The following is a 19,459-nucleotide window of genomic DNA, read 5'->3' as shown; positions in this document are numbered from 1 at the left end:
CTGACGGGCCACCCCCAGGTTGTAGGGTAGGTAACAACACATCTGCCACGCTGATCCTCCACAAAGGGGCCCCTCAGGGGTGTGTGCTCTGTCCCCTCCTGTACTCCCTGTTCACTCCTGACTACACGGTCAGGCACGACTCCAACACCATTAAGTTTGGCGATGACACAACAGTGGTAGGCCTAATCACAGATAACAACGAGACAGCCTATAGGGGGAGGTCAGAGACCTCACCATGTGGTGCCAGGACAACAACCTCTTCCTCAATGTGATCAAGACAAAGAAGATGATTGTGGACTACAGGAAAAAGAGGACCGAGCACGCCCCCATTCTCATCGACGGGGCTGTAGTGGAACAGGTTGAGAGCTTCAAGTTCATTGGTGTCAACATCACCAACAAACTAACATGGTCCAAGCACACCAAGACAGTCATGAAGAGGGCATGACAAAACCTATTCCCCCTCAGGAGACTGAAAAGATTTTGCATGGGTCCTCAGATCCTTAAAAGGTTCTACAGCTGTACCATCGAGGGCATCCTAACTGGTTTCATAACTGCCTGGGATGGCAACTGCTCGGCCTCCGACCGCAAGGCAATGACTCCAGCCACCCTAGTCACAGACTGTTCTCTCTGCTACCGCACGGCAAGCGGTACTGGAGCACCAAGTCTACGTACAAGAGGCTTCTAAACAGCTTCTACCCCCAAGCCAGAAGACTCCTAAACATCTAATCAAATAGCCTCCCAGACTATTTGCATTGCCCCCCCTTTACACTACTGCTACTCTCTGTTGTAATCATCTATACATAGTCACTTTAATAACTCTACCTACATGTAAATATTACCTCAACTAACCGGTGCCCCCGCACAATGACTCAGTACCGGTACCCCCTGTATGTAGTCTCTCTATTGTTATTTTACTGCTGCTCTTTAATTACTTGTTACTTTTATTTCTGATTTCTTATTCATATTTTTTTTTTAATAAACTGCATTGTTGGTTAGGGGCTCGTAAGTAAGCATTTCACTGTTGCATGTGACTAATAGAATTTGATTTGATTTGATCAGCTGAGATTAGTCTCCTTACATTCCTCCATCTCACTTTCCTCCTCTTTCTTCCATGTTCTTCTCCTCCTTTCTACTCCTTTCTACTTTCCCCTCTCTCTTTCCTCCCTACATCTCTCCATCTCTTTCCACTCTATATCTATACCTAGTTTACTGAGTGTTAACGTCTCCTCTCCCCTCTGTCCGTTCCTCCAGGTTGTCCTCTTCTCCTTCTCTCCATTTCTCCCTCTGAGTCATCTCTCATCCTCCTCCCTCCATCCATAGACCTTTATACTGTAGCTGGTTCACTCTTGTGTTAATTGTTTATGGTCGGATCCTCCAGGTTACCGTGGTCCTCCAGGCCCCCCAGGCCCACCGGGGCCCGGTACAGCCCAAGGGGACAGAGGCGACTCTGGGCTCTCTGGCATCCCTGGTACCCCTGGTAACCGTGGAGACCCTGGGGGTCCAGGTGGCCCAGGACGGGACGGGAACCCTGGATTCAAAGGTACAGGGATGACAAATCAATGTACTGTAATATCCATCAGAATGTGATTCAAAAGCAAGGTACAGTGATGATGGCTCTCAGATTGAGGATGATTACCCTTGACGGTAGCCTTATAGACTCATAGGGTCAAATCATAGGGTCAAATTGCTTTATTTTAAGTAAGATTCCCGTTTGAATATCAACCTAAATTGGATGTTGATCTGAAACGTACAATTTGTCTGATGGGCACATTTGTTGACAACTCAATAAAGTATCAGCCCGAATTGGATGTTGATCTGACATTTTCTTACCCTGTAGTTGGTGTACCGCGTGTCTGATGGGATGTGTTGTAAATGTTGTTGTTGTTGTTGCTGTGTTGCCCAGGAGAGAGAGGTGACTCTGGGTACAGTGGAGCATCTGGACAAATGGGCTTCCCTGGAGATCCAGGATACTACGGTGGGAAAGGACCCAAAGGAAGGAGAGGTGAGAGACTTATCCTTTTAACACACACTGATCTTGAAGATGAAACACTTGTCTTTGTCAATTTGATTAATTAATTGTAAAAAAATGTATCTCTCATTTTGCGTTCTCTCTCTCTCTCTCTCTCTCTACCCCTCTCTCTCTTTCCCTATCCTGTCCTTCCTCTCCCTCCTATCCCCTCCTCACACTTCTCTCCCTCCCCCTCTAGGTGATACTGGTCGTAAGGGACCCCAAGGTATAACTTTCCCCAGGCCGGACATTCCGACACCCTATGGAGACATGGGAGACCCCGGGACCAACGGAACTCCAGGGTCCGTGGGAGAAGCAGGCAATCCCGGCATGCCAGGCAGGGGGGGTGAGTAGCCCACTTAGAACAGCCAGAGGCCAGGCAGGGGGGTAAGTAACCTACTTGGGACTATATTCACAAAGCATCTCAGAGAAGGAATACTGATCTAGGATCAGTTTTGCCTTGTGTGGATTCAGACTAACCACAGTCACCCCCTAATCCCATATCTAGGATCAGTTTACAGTACCCTGATCCAAACCTGACCCATTAGGGAATAAAACATGAAGTAACATCAGAACCTCCTCCTCTGTTCCAGGTCCTAAAGGAAGGCCCGGCGCGGTAGGGAAGCTGGGGAGGAACGGAGGGTCAGGCCTGGACGGACCTCTGGGAGACTCTGGTCCTCCTGGTTTCCCTGGATCTACCGGGTCACAAGGTGTGTGTGTGTGTGTGTGTGTGTGTGTGTGTGTGTGTGTGTGTGTGTGTGTGTGTGTGTGTGTGTGTGTGTGTGTGTGTGTGTGTGTGTGTGTGTGTGTGTGTGTGTGTTTGCGCGTGTGTGTGTGTGCGTGTACGTACGCGCGTATAGTGCCTACAGTGTATTTGCCAACTGTGAGTATGAGTGTGTATCTAGAATGTCTGTATTTGAATCCGTCCGAACACACATCGACCTCTATACAACATGAGAAGTCTTACATTGCTTTATAACCGCATCATAATGCATTATAGCCGAAGGTTTTAAGTAAAGTGATACCCAACATTTTAACCTGTACTACTTACATACTCCCTCCCCACTTCTCCCCTCCCCTCTCCCTTCCTCTCCTCTCTCACCCAGGTCTGCCCGGTAAGCCTGGCCTGCAGGGTCCCCCAGGTAGTGTGGCGCGCAGCAGGAGTATTGGCTACACTCTGGTGAAGCACAGTCAGAACAACCAGGTGCCCATGTGTCCTCAGGGCATGGCTCAGCTCTGGGAAGGATACAGTCTGCTGTATGTTGAGGGGCAGGAGAAGGCCCATAACCAGGACCTTGGTATGTCACACACACGCACACACACGCACACACACACACACACACACACGCACACACACAAGGGCAACATTAGCGATTATACAATTCAGGCAGGCAGAGCGACCTACAAAACTTGCGGAAAGCTCAGCTTTATATCTCTCCTCCCCGACTCCCCCATCTCTCCCCCTTCTCTCCACCTCTCTCCCTCCTCTCCCCTCTCTCGCAGGTATGGCAGGCTCCTGCCTTCCCCGTTTCAGCACTGTCCCGTTCCTGTACTGCACACCCAACGAGATCTGCTACTACGCCAGCCGCAACGACAAGTCCTATTGGCTGTCCACCACGGCACCCATCCCCATGATGCCAGTGGGAGAGGAGGCTATCAGCCAGTACATCAGCAGGTGCTCCGTGTGCGAGGCCTACTCCCAGCCTGTAGCTGTCCACTCACAGGACCTCACCATCCCCACCTGCCCTGCCGGCTGGAGGTCCCTCTGGATCGGGTACTCCTTTCTCATGGTGAGTTGGGGTGGGATTAAGGCCAGATTTAATCCACTGTGCATTATAGAGCGTTGTCGCCCAGAGTGCCTTAAGCCAATATTCCTGCGTTTGCGATCACATTCATGGCAACCGCTGAAGATGTCGGCTCAATCGTAAAATGGCCTTTAAATGTCAATCACGCTTTGAATCCTGGCCTATATTTGATTCTCTAATGAAAGCTAGTTCACTACCCAATAACTACATAGTGTAAACCACCATCTAGAGACTAACACCTAGGTCTTGTCTGGTCCCCTCCTCTCCTCTCGCTCTCTCCCTTCCCCCCATACAGCACACTGCTGCCGGGGCTGAGGGCGGCGGCCAGTCCCTGTCTTCTCCAGGGTCCTGTCTGGAAGACTTCCGCGCCACGCCCTTCATCGAGTGTAATGGGGCCAAGGGCACCTGCCACTACTTTGCCAACAAGTACAGCTTCTGGCTGACCACGGTTGAGCCTAACCGGGAGTTCGACCCCCCTCCGATGGACACACTGAAGGGAGGCAACCAACGCAGCCGAGTCAGTCGCTGTCAAGTCTGCAGCAAGATCTTGTAGCTGGGATAAGAGACGAAGATGGAGAGATGGGAAATGAAAAAGAGAGAGACTGAAACAACAAAGGAGAGGGTGATGATTACTTATCAGAAAGGAAAAGAGAGAGGTGGAGGTGGAGTAATTGAAATGCAAAAAAAAAAAACTTTGACTGACTGAATTTGAGCACCTCTCCTGCTTCATCTAGGGGTCCCACTAGGAGGGTGAGGGGCTCGCGAATTAGCCGACGAGGGCCCTTCTGTGGGTTTATGATGCCCTTGTATTGATGTAAGACAGAAAGAGATGAAGAGATGAGCGGTCTTGTTCTCAACTAGATTATTACCGATAGTGGTGCTATACTGTGTGTTTTATGTGTCTTCATTTTGTTATTTTCACGTTACTATGGTTATGTGTCTGAAAACATTCACGGCTACCTCGGAGAGTGCAACCCCAAACCACCCCTTTGGCCTGCACTGAACCGCTTTCACTTCCTGGGCTACATCCCAAATGGCCTATATAGTGCACTACCCATAGGACTCTGGTCCAAAGTAGTGCATTTACATAGGGAATATGATGCTATTTGGGATGAATACGATCTCTACTGTTACAACTACATGCAGTCATGAACCTAAGAGACCTGCTACACATACCTGTTAACTGCTATAGCTAGCCAGCCGCTTTTTATACTCAAACACACACACACACACACGTATGATATCGATTACGTCTGCTTCAGTTAAGAGAAACAGTAAGTGTATTACGATATATGCTTGTGGTCCTATTAGAAACCAATATGTTCTTTTTTTTGTTGCTACCCTACCCTGGGGCTCAACTTGACAGCAGTTTTCAAAAAGACAAATCCATCACTTTTCAAATATTAGAATGAGTGGCATAGACAGATCGAGTGAGGTAACGTCATCCCATGCCGAATCACTTGAAGAAATGGTCATACTTCTATTTATAGAAGATCCCATGTATGTGAATGTGAATGTATTGCAGTAATGCGAGTGCCTATAATTGGTATAAATCACAGGAGGCTGCTGAGGGGAGAACGGCTCACAACAATGGCATGAACGGAGCGAATGGTATGGCATCAAAGACATGGAAACCAATGTGTTGCATGCATTTGATATCATTCCACTTATTCAGCTCCAGCCATTATTATGAGCCAGTCCTCCCCAATGAAGGCGCCACCAACCTCCTGTGGTATGAATGGAGTCAGTCTTTTCAGTTTAGCTACAGCGATGGAGGTTGAAGGTTCTAACCACCAACATCACCCCCCAATTCACTGCTGGAACACAAGCCATCAACACTGAACACACATGATTATTGTGACCATGTCATCTCCTTTTAAGGAGCACTCCATAATTTGAGTTTCCACCTACAGTGAGACCCTAATAGTGAATATGTGTCATTTAACTGTCACTGTGTTAGACAGATAACATAGAATTAAAGTAACTCAATGGCAGTTCCATGTTCCCAAGACCCAACCCTTTGTTTACAAATGCAGTTGTTAGGGGGGTTTCACACTTTGGGTGGAAACAGATATGGAATGTTGCTACTTTAAACTCACCTCCTTCACTGACTGGAATGGGTGACCAAGCCAATCGTACCTTGCACCAAATCATGTTGGCTTTGTAATTATTTAGAAGCATCATTTTCTCCATGGTTTCACTCAGGTTATCGAGGTGAGGAGAGTAACTATCTTCGCTCTATTTTTTGTGACCAAATTTGGGTTTTATAAAACCCTCCACCACCCATACTTGAGCCAAAACATACAAGTACGCAGTAACTGCTTGGAAGGAATCACAAACTAACAACAAACACACCACACACACATTTTCCGTGACAATATTTGTTGTTGGACAGAAGCTCACCATACATTTTATCAGAGCAAACGATAAGGCCTACTGTGTTGCTGTAGTCCCTATCTGCTCTCCTCAGTTGCTGTCATGTCAATGGATGCGTTCCAGTGCGACTACATTGCAGACGCCTGCGAGATCTCAAAACACCTGGATAGGTGATTAATATATCAGCTAACCACATCATATGATCTAGCAATCTGACGCCAATGCAACGCCTGCAATGTAGGTGGCCTGGAACGCAGCCACTGATGTTGAAAGTGCTGGGTGACTTAAGTTGTAACCACTATGACCACTATGTCTAACACAGGCCCATCTCTCATTGGTAGCCCTGAGTACATATTTTTCAATTAGATTTTTTGTCATTTGTTGTTCTTTTGTCTGTAATCTAGATTGTAATTCTTATACTTCACTGTAATTATTCCCTGGTTCAAAGGTTATTTACAAATACATTTTGGGGAATATGTTCTGTACATTCGATGATAAAAACAAAAAAAGTGTAGGATATGTTTTATATGGAAATATATAATTCTATGGTTATATTTGAATGACACAAAAAGATAAAAACACATTTTTATTGTCACTCTTTTGACACTGACCTCTGTTGAATATATTCCACTGTCTTAAAAGGAATTTTGAGAACCTGAAATATAAATATTTTTCATACAAATCCACATTTTACATGTATAACAGAGATGTATAACTGCAATGATTATGCTACATTTTCCTCAACAGATTTGGTCAAAAGGTGCAGTGTTGTGTTCACAATGAAATAAAAGTATTTACAACTAACAGAGATTCAGATTGAATGAAGAACAATGAGTAGGATTGTTTGAGAGAAATTAAACAAAATGATATACCACCTATACAGATCTAGACGACAGTATGTTGTAAAAGGGTCCAAATGAAATGTATGTTGTTTGATGTCGTGGATTTACCACATTTGAAGAGTGCAACATACCTAACCTAGTTGGTACTTAACACAGAACGTGCTGTGTGCTTAACAAGACAACATTAAAGTATAACACTTAGGTGATAACACTTTTATTTTGTCGTCATCTCTTCCGTGGAAAGCCACAGCAGTCACATTTGATTGTCAACCACTAACTAACACAACATCATCAACAGTTTTTAACCACTCTCGGATTGGGGGTTCATTTTGCTGCATTTCACAGGCAGACCAATTCTACTCTTTTTCTCCGGTTATTGTCAAAATAGCAATTTGTGGAAAAAGAACATAATTGGGCTGCCTGTGGACATGCAGCCTTTTAAGAATGCCACTGGATGGGGTAAATGCATCAGGTAAGACTATTTTTTTGTTGTATTTTGAGAAGAAAAAAAATATGTCTTGTGTTGTGACCTTAAATACACTTTGTATACATGGTTTTTGGATTTGATTTGACATTATTAGGCTACGTTTTTTTCATGTTTGTCAAAACCTCTCATTCTTGAAAAATAATAATAATAATCATACAGCCTTCAGGGCTACCTTGAAAAAAATATATATAACATTAATTCCACAGTGAAACATAAGTTGATAGAGCAACAGAGTTTGTGGGTTCGATTCCCACGGTGGACCAGCACGGGGGGTATTAAAATGTATTGCAGTATGCATTCACTACTCTAGGTCACTATGGATAAGAGTATCTGGTAAATGACAACACCAAAATGGCAAAGTTTTTATGTTGAATTCCAAAATGCTTAATATGGTGGGACATTTCTGGCTAGGTCAACTGATTTGTATATTAATGTATCTTTCCACAGTAATAATATTTTGTATATTTAAGCCTACTATAAATGCAGATTGCCTGATAGATCCGATTCTGAGAGAGCCTTCTTCCTCTGCCGCAAAAAACAGGGATGTATTAATTACGGGAACCATTTACTGTTTAGGAACCAAACTGAAGCAAATGGAGCAACGGAACGAAACGGGGAGGGACCGACCTGAATTTGTCCAATAGAAACTCTCGTTTGCGTTTTGCCATCGGAGTAAACGATTTATATTGCAAAACGTTTTGCAACAGAATCGGGGTAATGATTACACCCAGAGAGTAACCCAGTTTGCGCTGAGCTGTTGTAAAATCACAGCTGGTTCAGCATCCACCACAACAACACACTGCTTAGCAGAAAAGCGAATTTAGATTTTCTCCTCTGATTTGGAACACCTAAACAGGTAACTAGCTAACATCACGAACAACTGAATAAGCTCGACAAAATGCTTGTTGTCACGTTATTACGAGTGTGTTAGCTAGCTAGCATTCGTTTGGTACTAGCTAGCTGGCTGGGTATGTTGGATCATGAAACGATTCGATGTCAATAACGTTAGCTAGCTACCGTATTTAGTAGATATTTCTGTGTTGTTATAATAACAATGTGCCTACTAGCTAGTAAGCTAACTAACGTTGGCTACGTTACATAAACATATGAATATCAGTTAGCTAGCTAACGTCAAGGCAAGTTAACATAACGTTAGCTTTTGATTTTTATCTTGCCAAGACGGCAAGCTAGAGGAAAGAGGATACCCAGTCAGTTGCACAACTGAATGCATTCGTCTGAAATGTGTTTTAAGCATTTAACCAAACCGATCTGAATCAGAGGTGCTGGGTGCTGCCTTAATCGACACCAGTGCGTCATCGGCGCCCGGAAGCAGTTGTTTTTGTGGATTTAAATGCCTTGCTCAAGGGCATATTTTTCCACAATGCCAGCTTGGGGATTTGAACCAGCTCCCGTTTGGTTACTGCCCCTAAAAAAATTAACATTCCTGTCTCATTTTCTCATTCCCTCCCTCCGTCCATCCCATTCTTCTCTCTTCTTTCCCTCCCTCCCTCCTTCTTGCTCTTTCCTACCCTCCTCCCGTTCCTTACTCCTTCCTACCTCCCTCTCACCCTTCTCTCTGCTACTGTCCCTCCCTCCCCCTCTTCAGGTACGCTGGAATTTTCTGACACCCACTCGGACATGTCCTATGTCTTCATTAACGACTCGTCGCAGACCTCCGTTCCCCTGCTGCAGGTAGAGTCCAACACAAGGGTGCCAATCCCAAATCGACCCCTAGGCCCAATGCCCTATGCACTTGTGGAGATCTGAGAGGATTTGACCTGCGTAAACAATATGGTAATAGATCCACTTGCTCACTGCAAAAGTGGAAGTTTCACCATGTTTCTTACATCTGTCAAATCCTCTCAGATCTCCGCACGAGCATAGGGTGTACGGTCTGGGGGTCAATTTGGGATTTATTATAAGTTAAGTATAACTGTACAGGAAGAAAGGGATCCAGCTATGCATTTAGTCTGTTAACTTGTGGCGAGATGTCAAGATCAAGCTTGTTGGTTACAGCAGAAACATTCAATCCCCTCCTGTACCAAGATCCCTGTTGTCTTAATTGTTTTGTGCGCCCCCAACAAAAAAAAATACTCTGAACGAAAATATAAACACAACATGCAACAATTTAAAATATTTTACAGAGTTATAGTTCATATAAGGAAATCAGTCAATTTAAATAAATTCATTAGGCCCTAATCTATGGATTTAACATGACTGGGAATACAGATATGCATCTGTTGATCACAGATACCATTTTAAAAAACAATGTAGGGTCGTGGATCAGAAAACCAGTCAGTATCTGGTGTGAATACCATTTACCTCATGCAGCACAACACATCTCCTTCACATAGAGTTGAACAGGCTGTTGAATGTTGTCCCAATCATTTTCAATGGCTGTGTGAAGTTGCTGGATATTGGCGGGAACTGAAATACGCTGTCGTACACGTCGATCCAGAGCATCACAAACATGCTCAATGGGTGACATGTCTGGTGAGTATGCAGGCCATGGAAGAACTGGGACATTTTCAGCTTCCTGGAATTGTGTACAGATCCTTGCGACATGGGGCCGTGCAGAATCATGCTGAAACATGAGGTGATTGTGGCGGATGAATGGCAAGACAATGATCTCATCACGGTATCTATGTGCATTCAAATTGCCATCCATAAAATGCAATTGTATTCATTGTCCATAGCTTATGCCTGCCCGTACCATAACCCCCCCGCCACCATGGGGCACTCTGTTCACAATGTTGACATCAGCAAACCGCTCGCCCACACGACGCCATACATGCTGTCTGCCATCTGCCCGGTACAACTGAAACCGGGAGTCATCCGTGAAGACAACACTTCTCCAGCGTTCCAGTGGCCATCGAAGGTGAGCATTTGGACTGCAGTCAGATCCTGGTGAGGACGACGAACACGCAGATGAGCTTCCGTGAGACGGTTTCTGACAGTTTGTGCAGAAATTATTTGGTTGTGCAAACCCGCAGTTTCATCAGCTGTCTGGGTGGATGATCTGTGACAATCCCGCAAGTGAAGCCACCGGATGTGTGTGGAGCTCCTGATCTGGCATGGTTACGCATAGACTCGTCAGTCAATTCCTGTTCTGAGATATTAAGGCTATTCCATGCGAGAAATTGCCAAGAAACTGAAGATCTCGTACAGCACTGTGTGCTACTCCCTTAACAGAACAGCGCAAACTGACTCTAACCAGAATAGAAAGAGGAGTGGGAGGCCCCGGTGCACAAGTGAGCAAGAGGACAAGTACATTAAAGTGTCTAGTTTGAGAAACAGACGCTTCACAAGTCCTCAACTGGCAGCTTCTTTAAATAGTACCTGCAAAACAGTCTCAATGTCAACAGTGAAGAGGCGACTCTGGGATGCCGGCCTTCTAGGCAGAGTTGCAAAGAAAAAGCCATATCTCAGACTAGCCAATGAAAATAAAATATTAAGATGGGAAAAAGGACACAGACACTGGACAGAGGAAGATTGGAAAAAGGAGGTGTTATGGACAGACAAATCTAAATTTGAGGTGTTCGGATCACAAAGAAGAACATTCATGAGTCGCAGAAAAAATGGAAAGATGCTGGAGGAGTGCTGGACGCCATCTGTCAAGCATGGTGGAGACAATGTGATGGTCTGGGGGGGGGTAAAGTGGGAGATTTGTACAGGGTGAAAGGGATCTTGAGGAAGGAAGGCTATCACTCCATTTTGCAACGCCATGCCATACCCTGTGGGCGGCGCTTAATTGGAGCCAATTTCCTCCTACAACAGGACAATGACCAATGAGAACAGCTCCAAACTATGCAATGACTATTTAGGGAAGAGGCAGTCAGCTGGTATTCTGTCTATAATGGAGTGGCCAGCACAGTCACTGGATCTCAACCCTATTGAGCTGTTGTGGGAGCAGCTTGACCGTATAGTACGTAAGACATGCCCATCAAGCCAATCCAATTTATGGGGGGTGCTTCAGGAAGCATGGGGTGAAATCTCTTCAGATTACCTCAACAAATTGACAACTAGAATGCCAAAGGTCTGCAAGGGTGTAGCTGCTGCAAATGGAGGATTCTTTGACGGAAGCCAAATGTATTGTTTCAATTAAAAATCATTATTTATAACCTTGTCAACGTCTTGACTATATTCCTTTACATTTTGCAACTAATTTCATGTATGTTTTAATGGAAAACTAATTTCGTTGTTTATTATTATAATAATAAAACTAATTTGAAATAGCGCCCATTGTGTGCACATTCGGTAATACCACATACCCCGGTATGCTACAGAACTGGTATGACGGTATGAAAATCTGGATACCGCCCAGACTTAGCCTATACTGCCAATCCACTTTTCTGGACACTGGATGAAGTCTGTATATTTTGGGGGGCTTTCATTTGGAGAAAATAAAAATACTCCAGTACTATTCACAGATTGTTGATACGTGTGTTTATCTTTCTATCTAAAATAGTACTGCTATGTATGACAAATGCATTTCCGCATATATTTTCCAATAGAATCTTAGCTAGAACACATGTCGTTAGTTAGATGGCCAATGAAATGACAACTTTTTGTTGTTGTTGCGGATGCTCAAGTTGACTTTCCCACGGAATTGCCCAGTAGAGAATGTGTTCTCAGTAACTTACCTGGTTAAATAAAGGCAAATCCCTATCTGCAGGCCTGCATTGACGGGGACCTGCCTTTCGCCAAGCGGCTACTGGAGACGGGCTGTGACCCAAACATACGGGACAACCGGGGTCGTACGGGCCTGCACCTAGCGGCTGCCAGGGGGAACGTGGACATCTGTTGGTTCCTCCATAAGTTTGGGGCAGACCTCCTGGCTACAGACTACCAGGGTAACACAGCCCTGCACCTCTGTGGACATGTGGATACCATCCAGTTCCTGGTGTCCAACGGCCTCAAGATAGACATCTGGTAAGAGAGGGGCTGGGAGTTGGATTGAGGGGTAGTGGCTTTTTTGGGGGGGGGTTTAAGAGAGAGAGCTTGAATGCTGAGAGTGGCTCAAGTCTAGATATATCTGGAGAGAAAGGGAAGGAGAGATGGGTAAAAGCTAGTGTTGGAACGGTTCAGAGCCTTAGAGACAGCCTACCGTCTGACAAAATGTGCATTATCATGGACCATCCAAGACACATTAAACTAGCAAACGTAACCCCCCCATCCCAGTTTTGCCATCCTGAACAATATTTTCCTTTATCCCATTTCTACTCAACGGGCCATGGACTGATGCAGGACAGTAAATGTGGGCTTAACATCTGAAAGAAGCACCAGCACCTCTTTAAAATCTAACATCCAAGCGTTCCCTTTCACTTTCTCAGTAACCACAACGGGTCGACTCCCCTTGTACTGGCCAAGAGGCGCGGGGTGAACAAGGACGCTATCCGTCTGCTGGAGGGCCTGGAGGAGCAGGAAGTTAAAGGATTCAACAGAGGAGCCCACTCCAAACTGGAGACCATGCAGATGGCTGAGAGCGAGAGGTGAGGGGGGGGGACAATTAGGCAACGCGAGTGGAGACTTCAAGCTGCGGGGTGAGCTTATGATGTGATCTTAACTCTGTTACACCCATTCTAAGCTGGAGACCATACGGATGGCAGAGAGCAAAAGGTGAGGCGGGGACAGGGTAGCACGAGGTGAAAGGGTTCCACAGGAGGTGACTATTGTAGTATGTGTGTTGCAGTTTCTGATTTTCACACCCACTCACAAGAGGGGGCAAGAGACTAGAACAGAAGTGCAGCATATAAAATATGAATGAATTTGCATCACTGTGTGCTGGTTGTCAAACCTATCTTCAATGTCTCTCCGCTCCTCCGATAATCTCAGTGTGTGTATATATAAGTAATGTTACAGTCTATCTCATTTACCACCATCTCCCCTCTCTCCCCCCTCAGTGTGACGGAAAGCCACTCCTATCGACAGTACCCGTCAAAGTTTTGGACACACCTACTCATTCAAGGGTTTTCATTTATTTTTGCTATTTTCTACATTGTAGAATAATAGTGAAGACATCAAAACTATGAAATAACACACATGGAATCATGTTGTAAAAGTGTAAACAAACCAAAATATATTTGAGATTCTTCAAAGTAGCCATGCTTTGCCTTGATGACAGCTTTGCACACTCTTGGCATTCTCTCAATCAGCTTCATGAGAAATACTTTTACAACAGTCTTGAAGGAGTTCCCACATATGCTGAGCACTTGTTGATTGCTTTTCCTTCACTCTGCGGTCCAACTCATCCAAAACCATCTCAGTTGGGTTGAGGTCGGGCGATTGTGGGTGATCCAGGCTGCATCACACCCGGCCGTGGTTGGGAGTCCCATAGGGCGACGCCAGGGTAGGCCGTCATTTTAAAATAAGAATTTGTTTTTAACTGACTTGCCTAGTTAAATAAAAATACATGGTCTCGGCCAGGTCAGTTCCCTGGTCAAATAGCCCTTACACAGAATTGAGGTGTGTTTTGGGTCATTGTCCTGTTGAAAAACAAATTATAGTCATACTAAGCTCAAACCAGATGGGATGGCTTATCGCTGCAGAATGCTGTGGTAGCCATGCTGGTTAAGTGTGCCTTGAATTCTAAATGAATCACTGACAGTGGCACCAGCGAAGCACCATCACACCTCCTCATCCAGGCCTCACGGTGGGAACCACACATGAGGAGATCATCCGTTCACCTACTCTGCGTCTCACAAAGACACGACAGATTTCCACAGGTCTAATGTCCATTGCTTGTGTTTCTTGGCTCAAGCAAGTCTTTTCTTCTTATTGAGAGGCGATTCACACAATCTCCTCTGAACAGTTGATGTTGCAATGTGTCTGTTACTTATTTGGGCTGCAATTTCTGAGGCGGATAACTAATGAACCTATCCTCTGTAGCAGAGGTAACTCTGGGTCTTCCTTTCCTGTGGTGGTCCTCATGAGAGCTAGTTTCATCATAGCGCTTGATGGTTTCAAAATTCTTGACATTTTCCGGATTAACTGATATCTTGAAGTAATGATGGACTGTCGTTTCTCTTTGTATATTTGAGCTGTTCTAGCCATAATATGGACTTGGTATTCTACCAAATAGGGCTATCTTCTGTATACCAACCCTGCCTGACAACACAACTGATTGGTTCAAACACATTAAGACATTCCACAAATTCACTTTGAGCAAGGCACACCTGTTAATTGACTACCGCGTGAAGCTGGTTGAGAGAATGCCAAGAGTGTTCAAAGCTGTTATCAAAGCAAACGGTGGCTACTTTGAAGGATCTCAAATATAAAATATATTTTGGTTTGTTTAACACTTTTTTTGGTTACTACATGATTCCATATGTGTTATTTCATAGTATTGATGCCATCACTATAATTCTACAATGTAGAACAAAATAAAGAACAACCCTTGAATGAGTAGGTGTGTCCAAACTTTTGACTATACAAAACATTAAGAACACCGGCTCTTTCCATGACAGACTGACTAGGTTAAAGCTATGATCCCTTATTGGGGTCCCCTTGTTAAATCCAGTGTAGATGAAGGGGAGGAGACAGGTTAATGAAGGACTTCTTAGCCTTGAGACCTTTGAGACATGGCTTGTTTATGTGTGCCATTCAGAGGGTGACTGGGCAAGACCAAAGATTGAAGTGCCTTTGAACGGGGTATGGTAGCAGGTGCCAGGCGTATTTGTTTGTGTCAAGAACTGCAACGCTGCTGGTTGTTTCTTGCTCAACAGTTTCCCGTGCGTGTCAAGAATGGTCCACCACCCAAAGGACATCCCAGCCAGCTTGACACAACCTGCGGGAAGCGTTGGCGTCAACATGGGCCACCATCCCTTTGGAACGCTTTTGACACCTTGTAGAGTCCATGCCCCGAGGAATTGAGGCTGTTCGGAGGGCAAAGTGGGGTGCAACTCAATATAAAGAAGGATGTGCCTAATGTTTAGAACACTCTGTGTATATCAAGTTATGTCATGGTGGCATGTAAGCTAACCGTGGGCTACTTCATTCTCTCCCTGTCAGTGCAATGGAGAGCCACTCCCTGCTCAACCCCAACCTCCAGAACAGTGAGGGGGTACTGTCCAGTTTCAGGACCACCTGGCAGGAGTTTGTAGAGGACCTGGGCTTCTGGAGGGTAAGTGGCACGTTGCAGCGTCACGGATGTTTAGCAGTGCAAGGAGACTGGGACTTTTGTTCTGTGACATGCCGTACAAGCGTTTCTTTTGTCGGATTGATTAAGCTAGGCATCTCCTGCTTAGCAACGGAACCTTTTTGCCAGAGACAGGAAGTTACCCCGCAGATGTAGCCAATAAGGGGTCTTCAAATGACCATACTGTGTATAACCTGGAGTCTCAATTTTGGTGAAACTGACAATAAAGGCTGCTTTTCGAACTCTTGTTACAGGTGCTGCTACTACTGGTGGTTATCGCCCTGCTCTCCCTGGGCATCGCTTACTACGTCAGCGGGGTGCTGCCCTTCTCCGCCAGCCAACTGGAGCTGGTACACTGAGGAGGGAGAGAGGAACGGTCGGAACTGGGGCACAGATAGAGGAAGGGGAGGGGGTTAAAAAAAGAGGACAAGAATGGAAGGTTTGGGGCGACATGCAAGGAAGCACTGGGGTTTAGATTGTAAAGGGGTGGGTGGATGTTTTAACTTTTAGATTCACTCGCGCACACATACGTACTCGCATAATTCCAGCAAAACATTCCCTTTCCAACCTTGGAGACTACTCTTACCTTAACAATCCAGCCCATTCTAGCAGAGAGCAGAGTAATGCTTGTTCTCATGTGATGTCATTGTGATTGACATGACTAGCCAGGGCTTGTTGTCCATATGTGATGGTTAACAGTGGCTTTTCCCCAGCTGGGCCACGTCCCAATGATCTCTCATTCCTCCTAAAGTGTGCACGTTTTAACTTCCCTTCACTAATTTGAAAGGATATGACTGGTATATGGCTAGAACTCCCACCCAGGCCTCCACCAATCCAATGCTTTTAGATTTGTGAGAAGGCGTGAATGAGTGTACACTTCAGGAGAAAGGAGATATTATTGGGCAGCACCCCGGGAAGTCTGCATTTCCTGCATTTTGTACTATATATGTGTTCTATAACATTTGCTTTAAACATTCTCAACGTGGCCCGTTATGAATGAGAATCCACATCATTTCATGTGTTAGTAATCCCTATGACAAAATAAATGACTAAATCCAAACTAAATATTGTACAGTGGTGTGAATTTGTCACCGTTTTCTTTTTCTGGAATACTCAACATGGCTTTTTAAAGACTAACCCTCAAAAAGAGAAAATATACATCTGTAGTGCTGGAAAAAGTACCCCATTGTCATACTTGAGTAAAAGTAAAGATACCTTTTAATAGAAAATGACAAGTGAAAGTCACCCAGTAAAATACTACTTGAGTAAAGGTCTAAAAGTATTTGGTTTTAAATATACTTAAGTATCAAAAGTAAATGTAATTTCTAAAATGTAATTAAGTATCAAAAGTATAAATCATTTCAAATTCCTTATATTAAGCAAATCAGATGGCACCTTTTTCTAGTATTTTTTTATTTATGGATAGCCAGGGGCACACTCCAACACTCCCAACATCATTTAGAAACAAAGCAGGTGTGTTTAGTGAGTCGCCAGATCACCAGCAGTAGGGATGACCAGATGCTCTCCAGTGCGTGAATTTGACAATTTTCCTGTCCTGCTAAGCATTCAAAATGTAATGAGTACTTTTGCGTGTTTGGGAAAATGTATGGAGTAAAAAGTATATTTTCTTTAGGAATGTAGTAAAGTAAAAGTTGTAGAAAATATACATAATAAAGTACAGATACCCCCAAAAAAGTACTTTACACCACTGCAATTCTGACATCATGTGGTTTCATACTAATATTAAGTTACATAACTTTGCATATCTAATGTAGTTGACACTATTCGGGTTTATAAGAAGAGAAATTGAAATTGTCCCTGAATGATGGGGCACCACTGGATACACCCTATATGTTTAATAAAATCAGCTATATGCATTGAGCTTGTCTGACGCTTTAAGCTTGATGAAATAAGACAAATGCCTCAAGAGGACGCCAGAGATCTAGATAAGCAGAATTAAAAAACTTCAGCTGACTCAACTACTCTCCCGCTCCAGCTAGCTTTCTAAGATTCTGCCATGACTCTCCTGAAGTTGCGCTACGCTAGGAGTCAGCAACCCTTCTCATGTTGAATACCAATGTATCCAATGTATTTCTACCGATCTGCATGCCAGTTATGGTTTTCATATGCACATTTTTGTGAAACCGTTTCATTAACTTATAATGAAGTCTTCGTATCTCACAATCATTGCCATTGCCATCTATGTAAAACTAGCCTACATAAAGCCAACAAATAAAAGCATTGCAGCCTTCAGGTAGAAAATATAATGATTTAAAAAAACAAAAAAAACAACAACATTGTATTAACTATTAAGTTGGTGGCAACATTGTATAAAATATTCTGGGCCCTCAGTTTCCCAGGACAGACACAGCTGTTGGCTATTTGCGTAAGGGATAAGAAGCTCACCGGAGTACCGGCACCTCGTATTTTCTACGGCTTGAGCTTCTGTTCCTCTTATAGAATATTAGCGAAAAAGCATTGTGGAGTTCCTGCATCTTATATAAACAGTACCAGCACCCAAAATGAGTACCGGAACCTATTTCAGTAAAAGTCACGCACTGATAAAAAGTAATCACGTAGGCCTATTTATTTATGTTTCCAATGGATCAAGGCATAACATTATCGAAACAAGAGAGCTGGGGAAAAAAATAAAATACATTGAGGCTCTATTATAATTATCAATGGATGTAAAAAACAAGACTTCCTTTGCTTGCTGTTTGAGGTGAAGAAAACATTACTTTGAGAAATACTATCAGATCCCCAAATGGGCACATTTATATGCCTTCATTTACGCCAGGCCAGGCAGCCTATAGGTCTACTTCTATGCGTGCGCGTCCTTGCTCAATACTGACAGGAGCACTCCAAACAAAACACAATGACTAAATTGACAAATCTTGTTTCTCACAAGTGTAGCATATGTTGTTCACTCTGCAAACAATGTGTCCACTCAGACAATGAGAAGGGGAAGACTGGAATAATAATATTGAATGCATTCAAATAAATCACCGTAACCAAAGTAACAACATTGTAGATTAGAAATGATAGGAATTAAAGGTAAATGTACTACTGGTGACATACAGTGCCTTGCGAAAGTATACGGCCCCCTTGAACTTTGGGACCTTTTGCCACATTTCAGGCTTCAAACATAAAAATATAAAACTGTATTTTTTTTCTGAAGAATCAACAACAAGTGGGACACAATCATGAAGTGGAATGACATTTATTGGATATTTCAAAAAAAATTAACAAATCAAAAACTGAAAAATTGGGCGTGCAAAAGTATTCAGCCCCTTTACTTTCAGTGCAGCAAACTCTCTCCAGATGTTCAGTGAGGATCTCTGAATGATCCAATGTTGACCTAAATGACTAATGATGATAAATACAATCCACCTGTGTGTAATCAAGTCTCCGTATAAATGCACCTGCACTGTGATAGTCTCAGAGGTCCGTTAAAAGCGCAGAGAGCATCATGAAGAACAAGGAACACACCAGGCAGGTCCAAGATACTGTTGTGAAGAAGTTTAAAGCCGGATTTGGATACAAAAAGATTTCCTAAGCTTTAAACAGCCCAAGGAGCACTGTGCAAGCGATAATATTGAAATGGAAGGAGTATCAGACCACTGCAAATCTACCAAGACCTGGCCGTCCCTCAACTTTCAGCTCATACAAGGAGAAGACTGATCAGAGATGCAGCCAAGAGGCCCATGATCACTCTGGATGAACTGCAGAGATCTACAGCTGAGGTGGGAGACTCTGTCCATCGGACAACAATCAGTCGTCTATTGCACAAATCTTGGCCTTTAT

At 44.0% G+C, this 19,459-nt stretch overlaps 2 protein-coding genes across 5 annotated transcripts in view; both read left to right on the top strand.

Moving 5' to 3' along the window:
- col4a6 (collagen, type IV, alpha 6) overlaps positions 1-7,248 on the top strand; it is a 176,606-nt gene extending 169,358 nt beyond the window's left edge. For all 3 annotated transcript variants that reach the window (XM_052460008.1, XM_052460007.1, XM_035783951.2), the window contains exons 37-43: positions 1,379-1,540; positions 1,904-2,002; positions 2,208-2,354; positions 2,602-2,718; positions 3,115-3,306; positions 3,512-3,798; positions 4,109-7,248. In XM_052460008.1, coding sequence (XP_052315968.1) covers positions 1,379-1,540; positions 1,904-2,002; positions 2,208-2,354; positions 2,602-2,718; positions 3,115-3,306; positions 3,512-3,798; positions 4,109-4,366 — 1,262 coding nt within the window. In that variant the 3' untranslated portion in view covers positions 4,367-7,248. The remainder of the gene's footprint in view (positions 1-1,378; positions 1,541-1,903; positions 2,003-2,207; positions 2,355-2,601; positions 2,719-3,114; positions 3,307-3,511; positions 3,799-4,108) is intronic.
- A 925-nt stretch (positions 7,249-8,173) lies between these two features.
- On the top strand, positions 8,174-16,720 carry LOC118392212 (ankyrin repeat domain-containing protein 46). Of its 2 annotated transcripts, XM_035783947.2 has the most exons (7): positions 8,174-8,374; positions 9,125-9,210; positions 12,194-12,450; positions 12,852-13,010; positions 13,106-13,137; positions 15,529-15,640; positions 15,910-16,059. In XM_035783947.2, exons 2-6 carry the CDS (start codon positions 9,157-9,159, stop codon positions 15,618-15,620), a joined length of 594 nt encoding a protein of 197 aa, XP_035639840.1. In that variant the 5' UTR covers positions 8,174-8,374; positions 9,125-9,156; the 3' UTR covers positions 15,621-15,640; positions 15,910-16,059. The 2 variants fall into 2 exon arrangements, with proteins under 2 accessions (XP_035639840.1, XP_035639839.1); XM_035783946.1 differs by lacking the exon at positions 13,106-13,137 and having other exon boundaries at positions 8,187-8,374; positions 15,910-16,720.
- The last annotated feature ends 2,739 nt before the right edge of the window (positions 16,721-19,459 follow it).

The sequence above is a fragment of the Oncorhynchus keta genome, chromosome 13 (assembly GCF_023373465.1).
Source record: "Oncorhynchus keta strain PuntledgeMale-10-30-2019 chromosome 13, Oket_V2, whole genome shotgun sequence".
In the NCBI taxonomy this organism is placed as follows: domain Eukaryota; kingdom Metazoa; phylum Chordata; class Actinopteri; order Salmoniformes; family Salmonidae; genus Oncorhynchus; species Oncorhynchus keta.
The sequence above is the reverse complement of the archived record's forward strand: the minus strand, read 5'-3'. Positions and strand labels throughout refer to the sequence as shown.

What these genes read in the sequence shown, in the direction of transcription:
- LOC118392212 (XM_035783946.1), top strand. Translation starts at nt 9,157, where the DNA reads ATGTCCTATGTCTTCATTAACGACTCGTCGCAGACCTCCGTTCCCCTG. An exon ending in GGCCTCAAGATAGACATCTG is followed by an intron (nt 12,451 to 12,851) that starts GTAAGAGAGGGG and finishes TCACTTTCTCAG; the next exon opens with TAACCACAACGGGTCGACTC. An exon ending in CAGATGGCTGAGAGCGAGAG is followed by an intron (nt 13,011 to 15,528) that starts GTGAGGGGGGGG and finishes TCTCCCTGTCAG; the next exon opens with TGCAATGGAGAGCCACTCCC.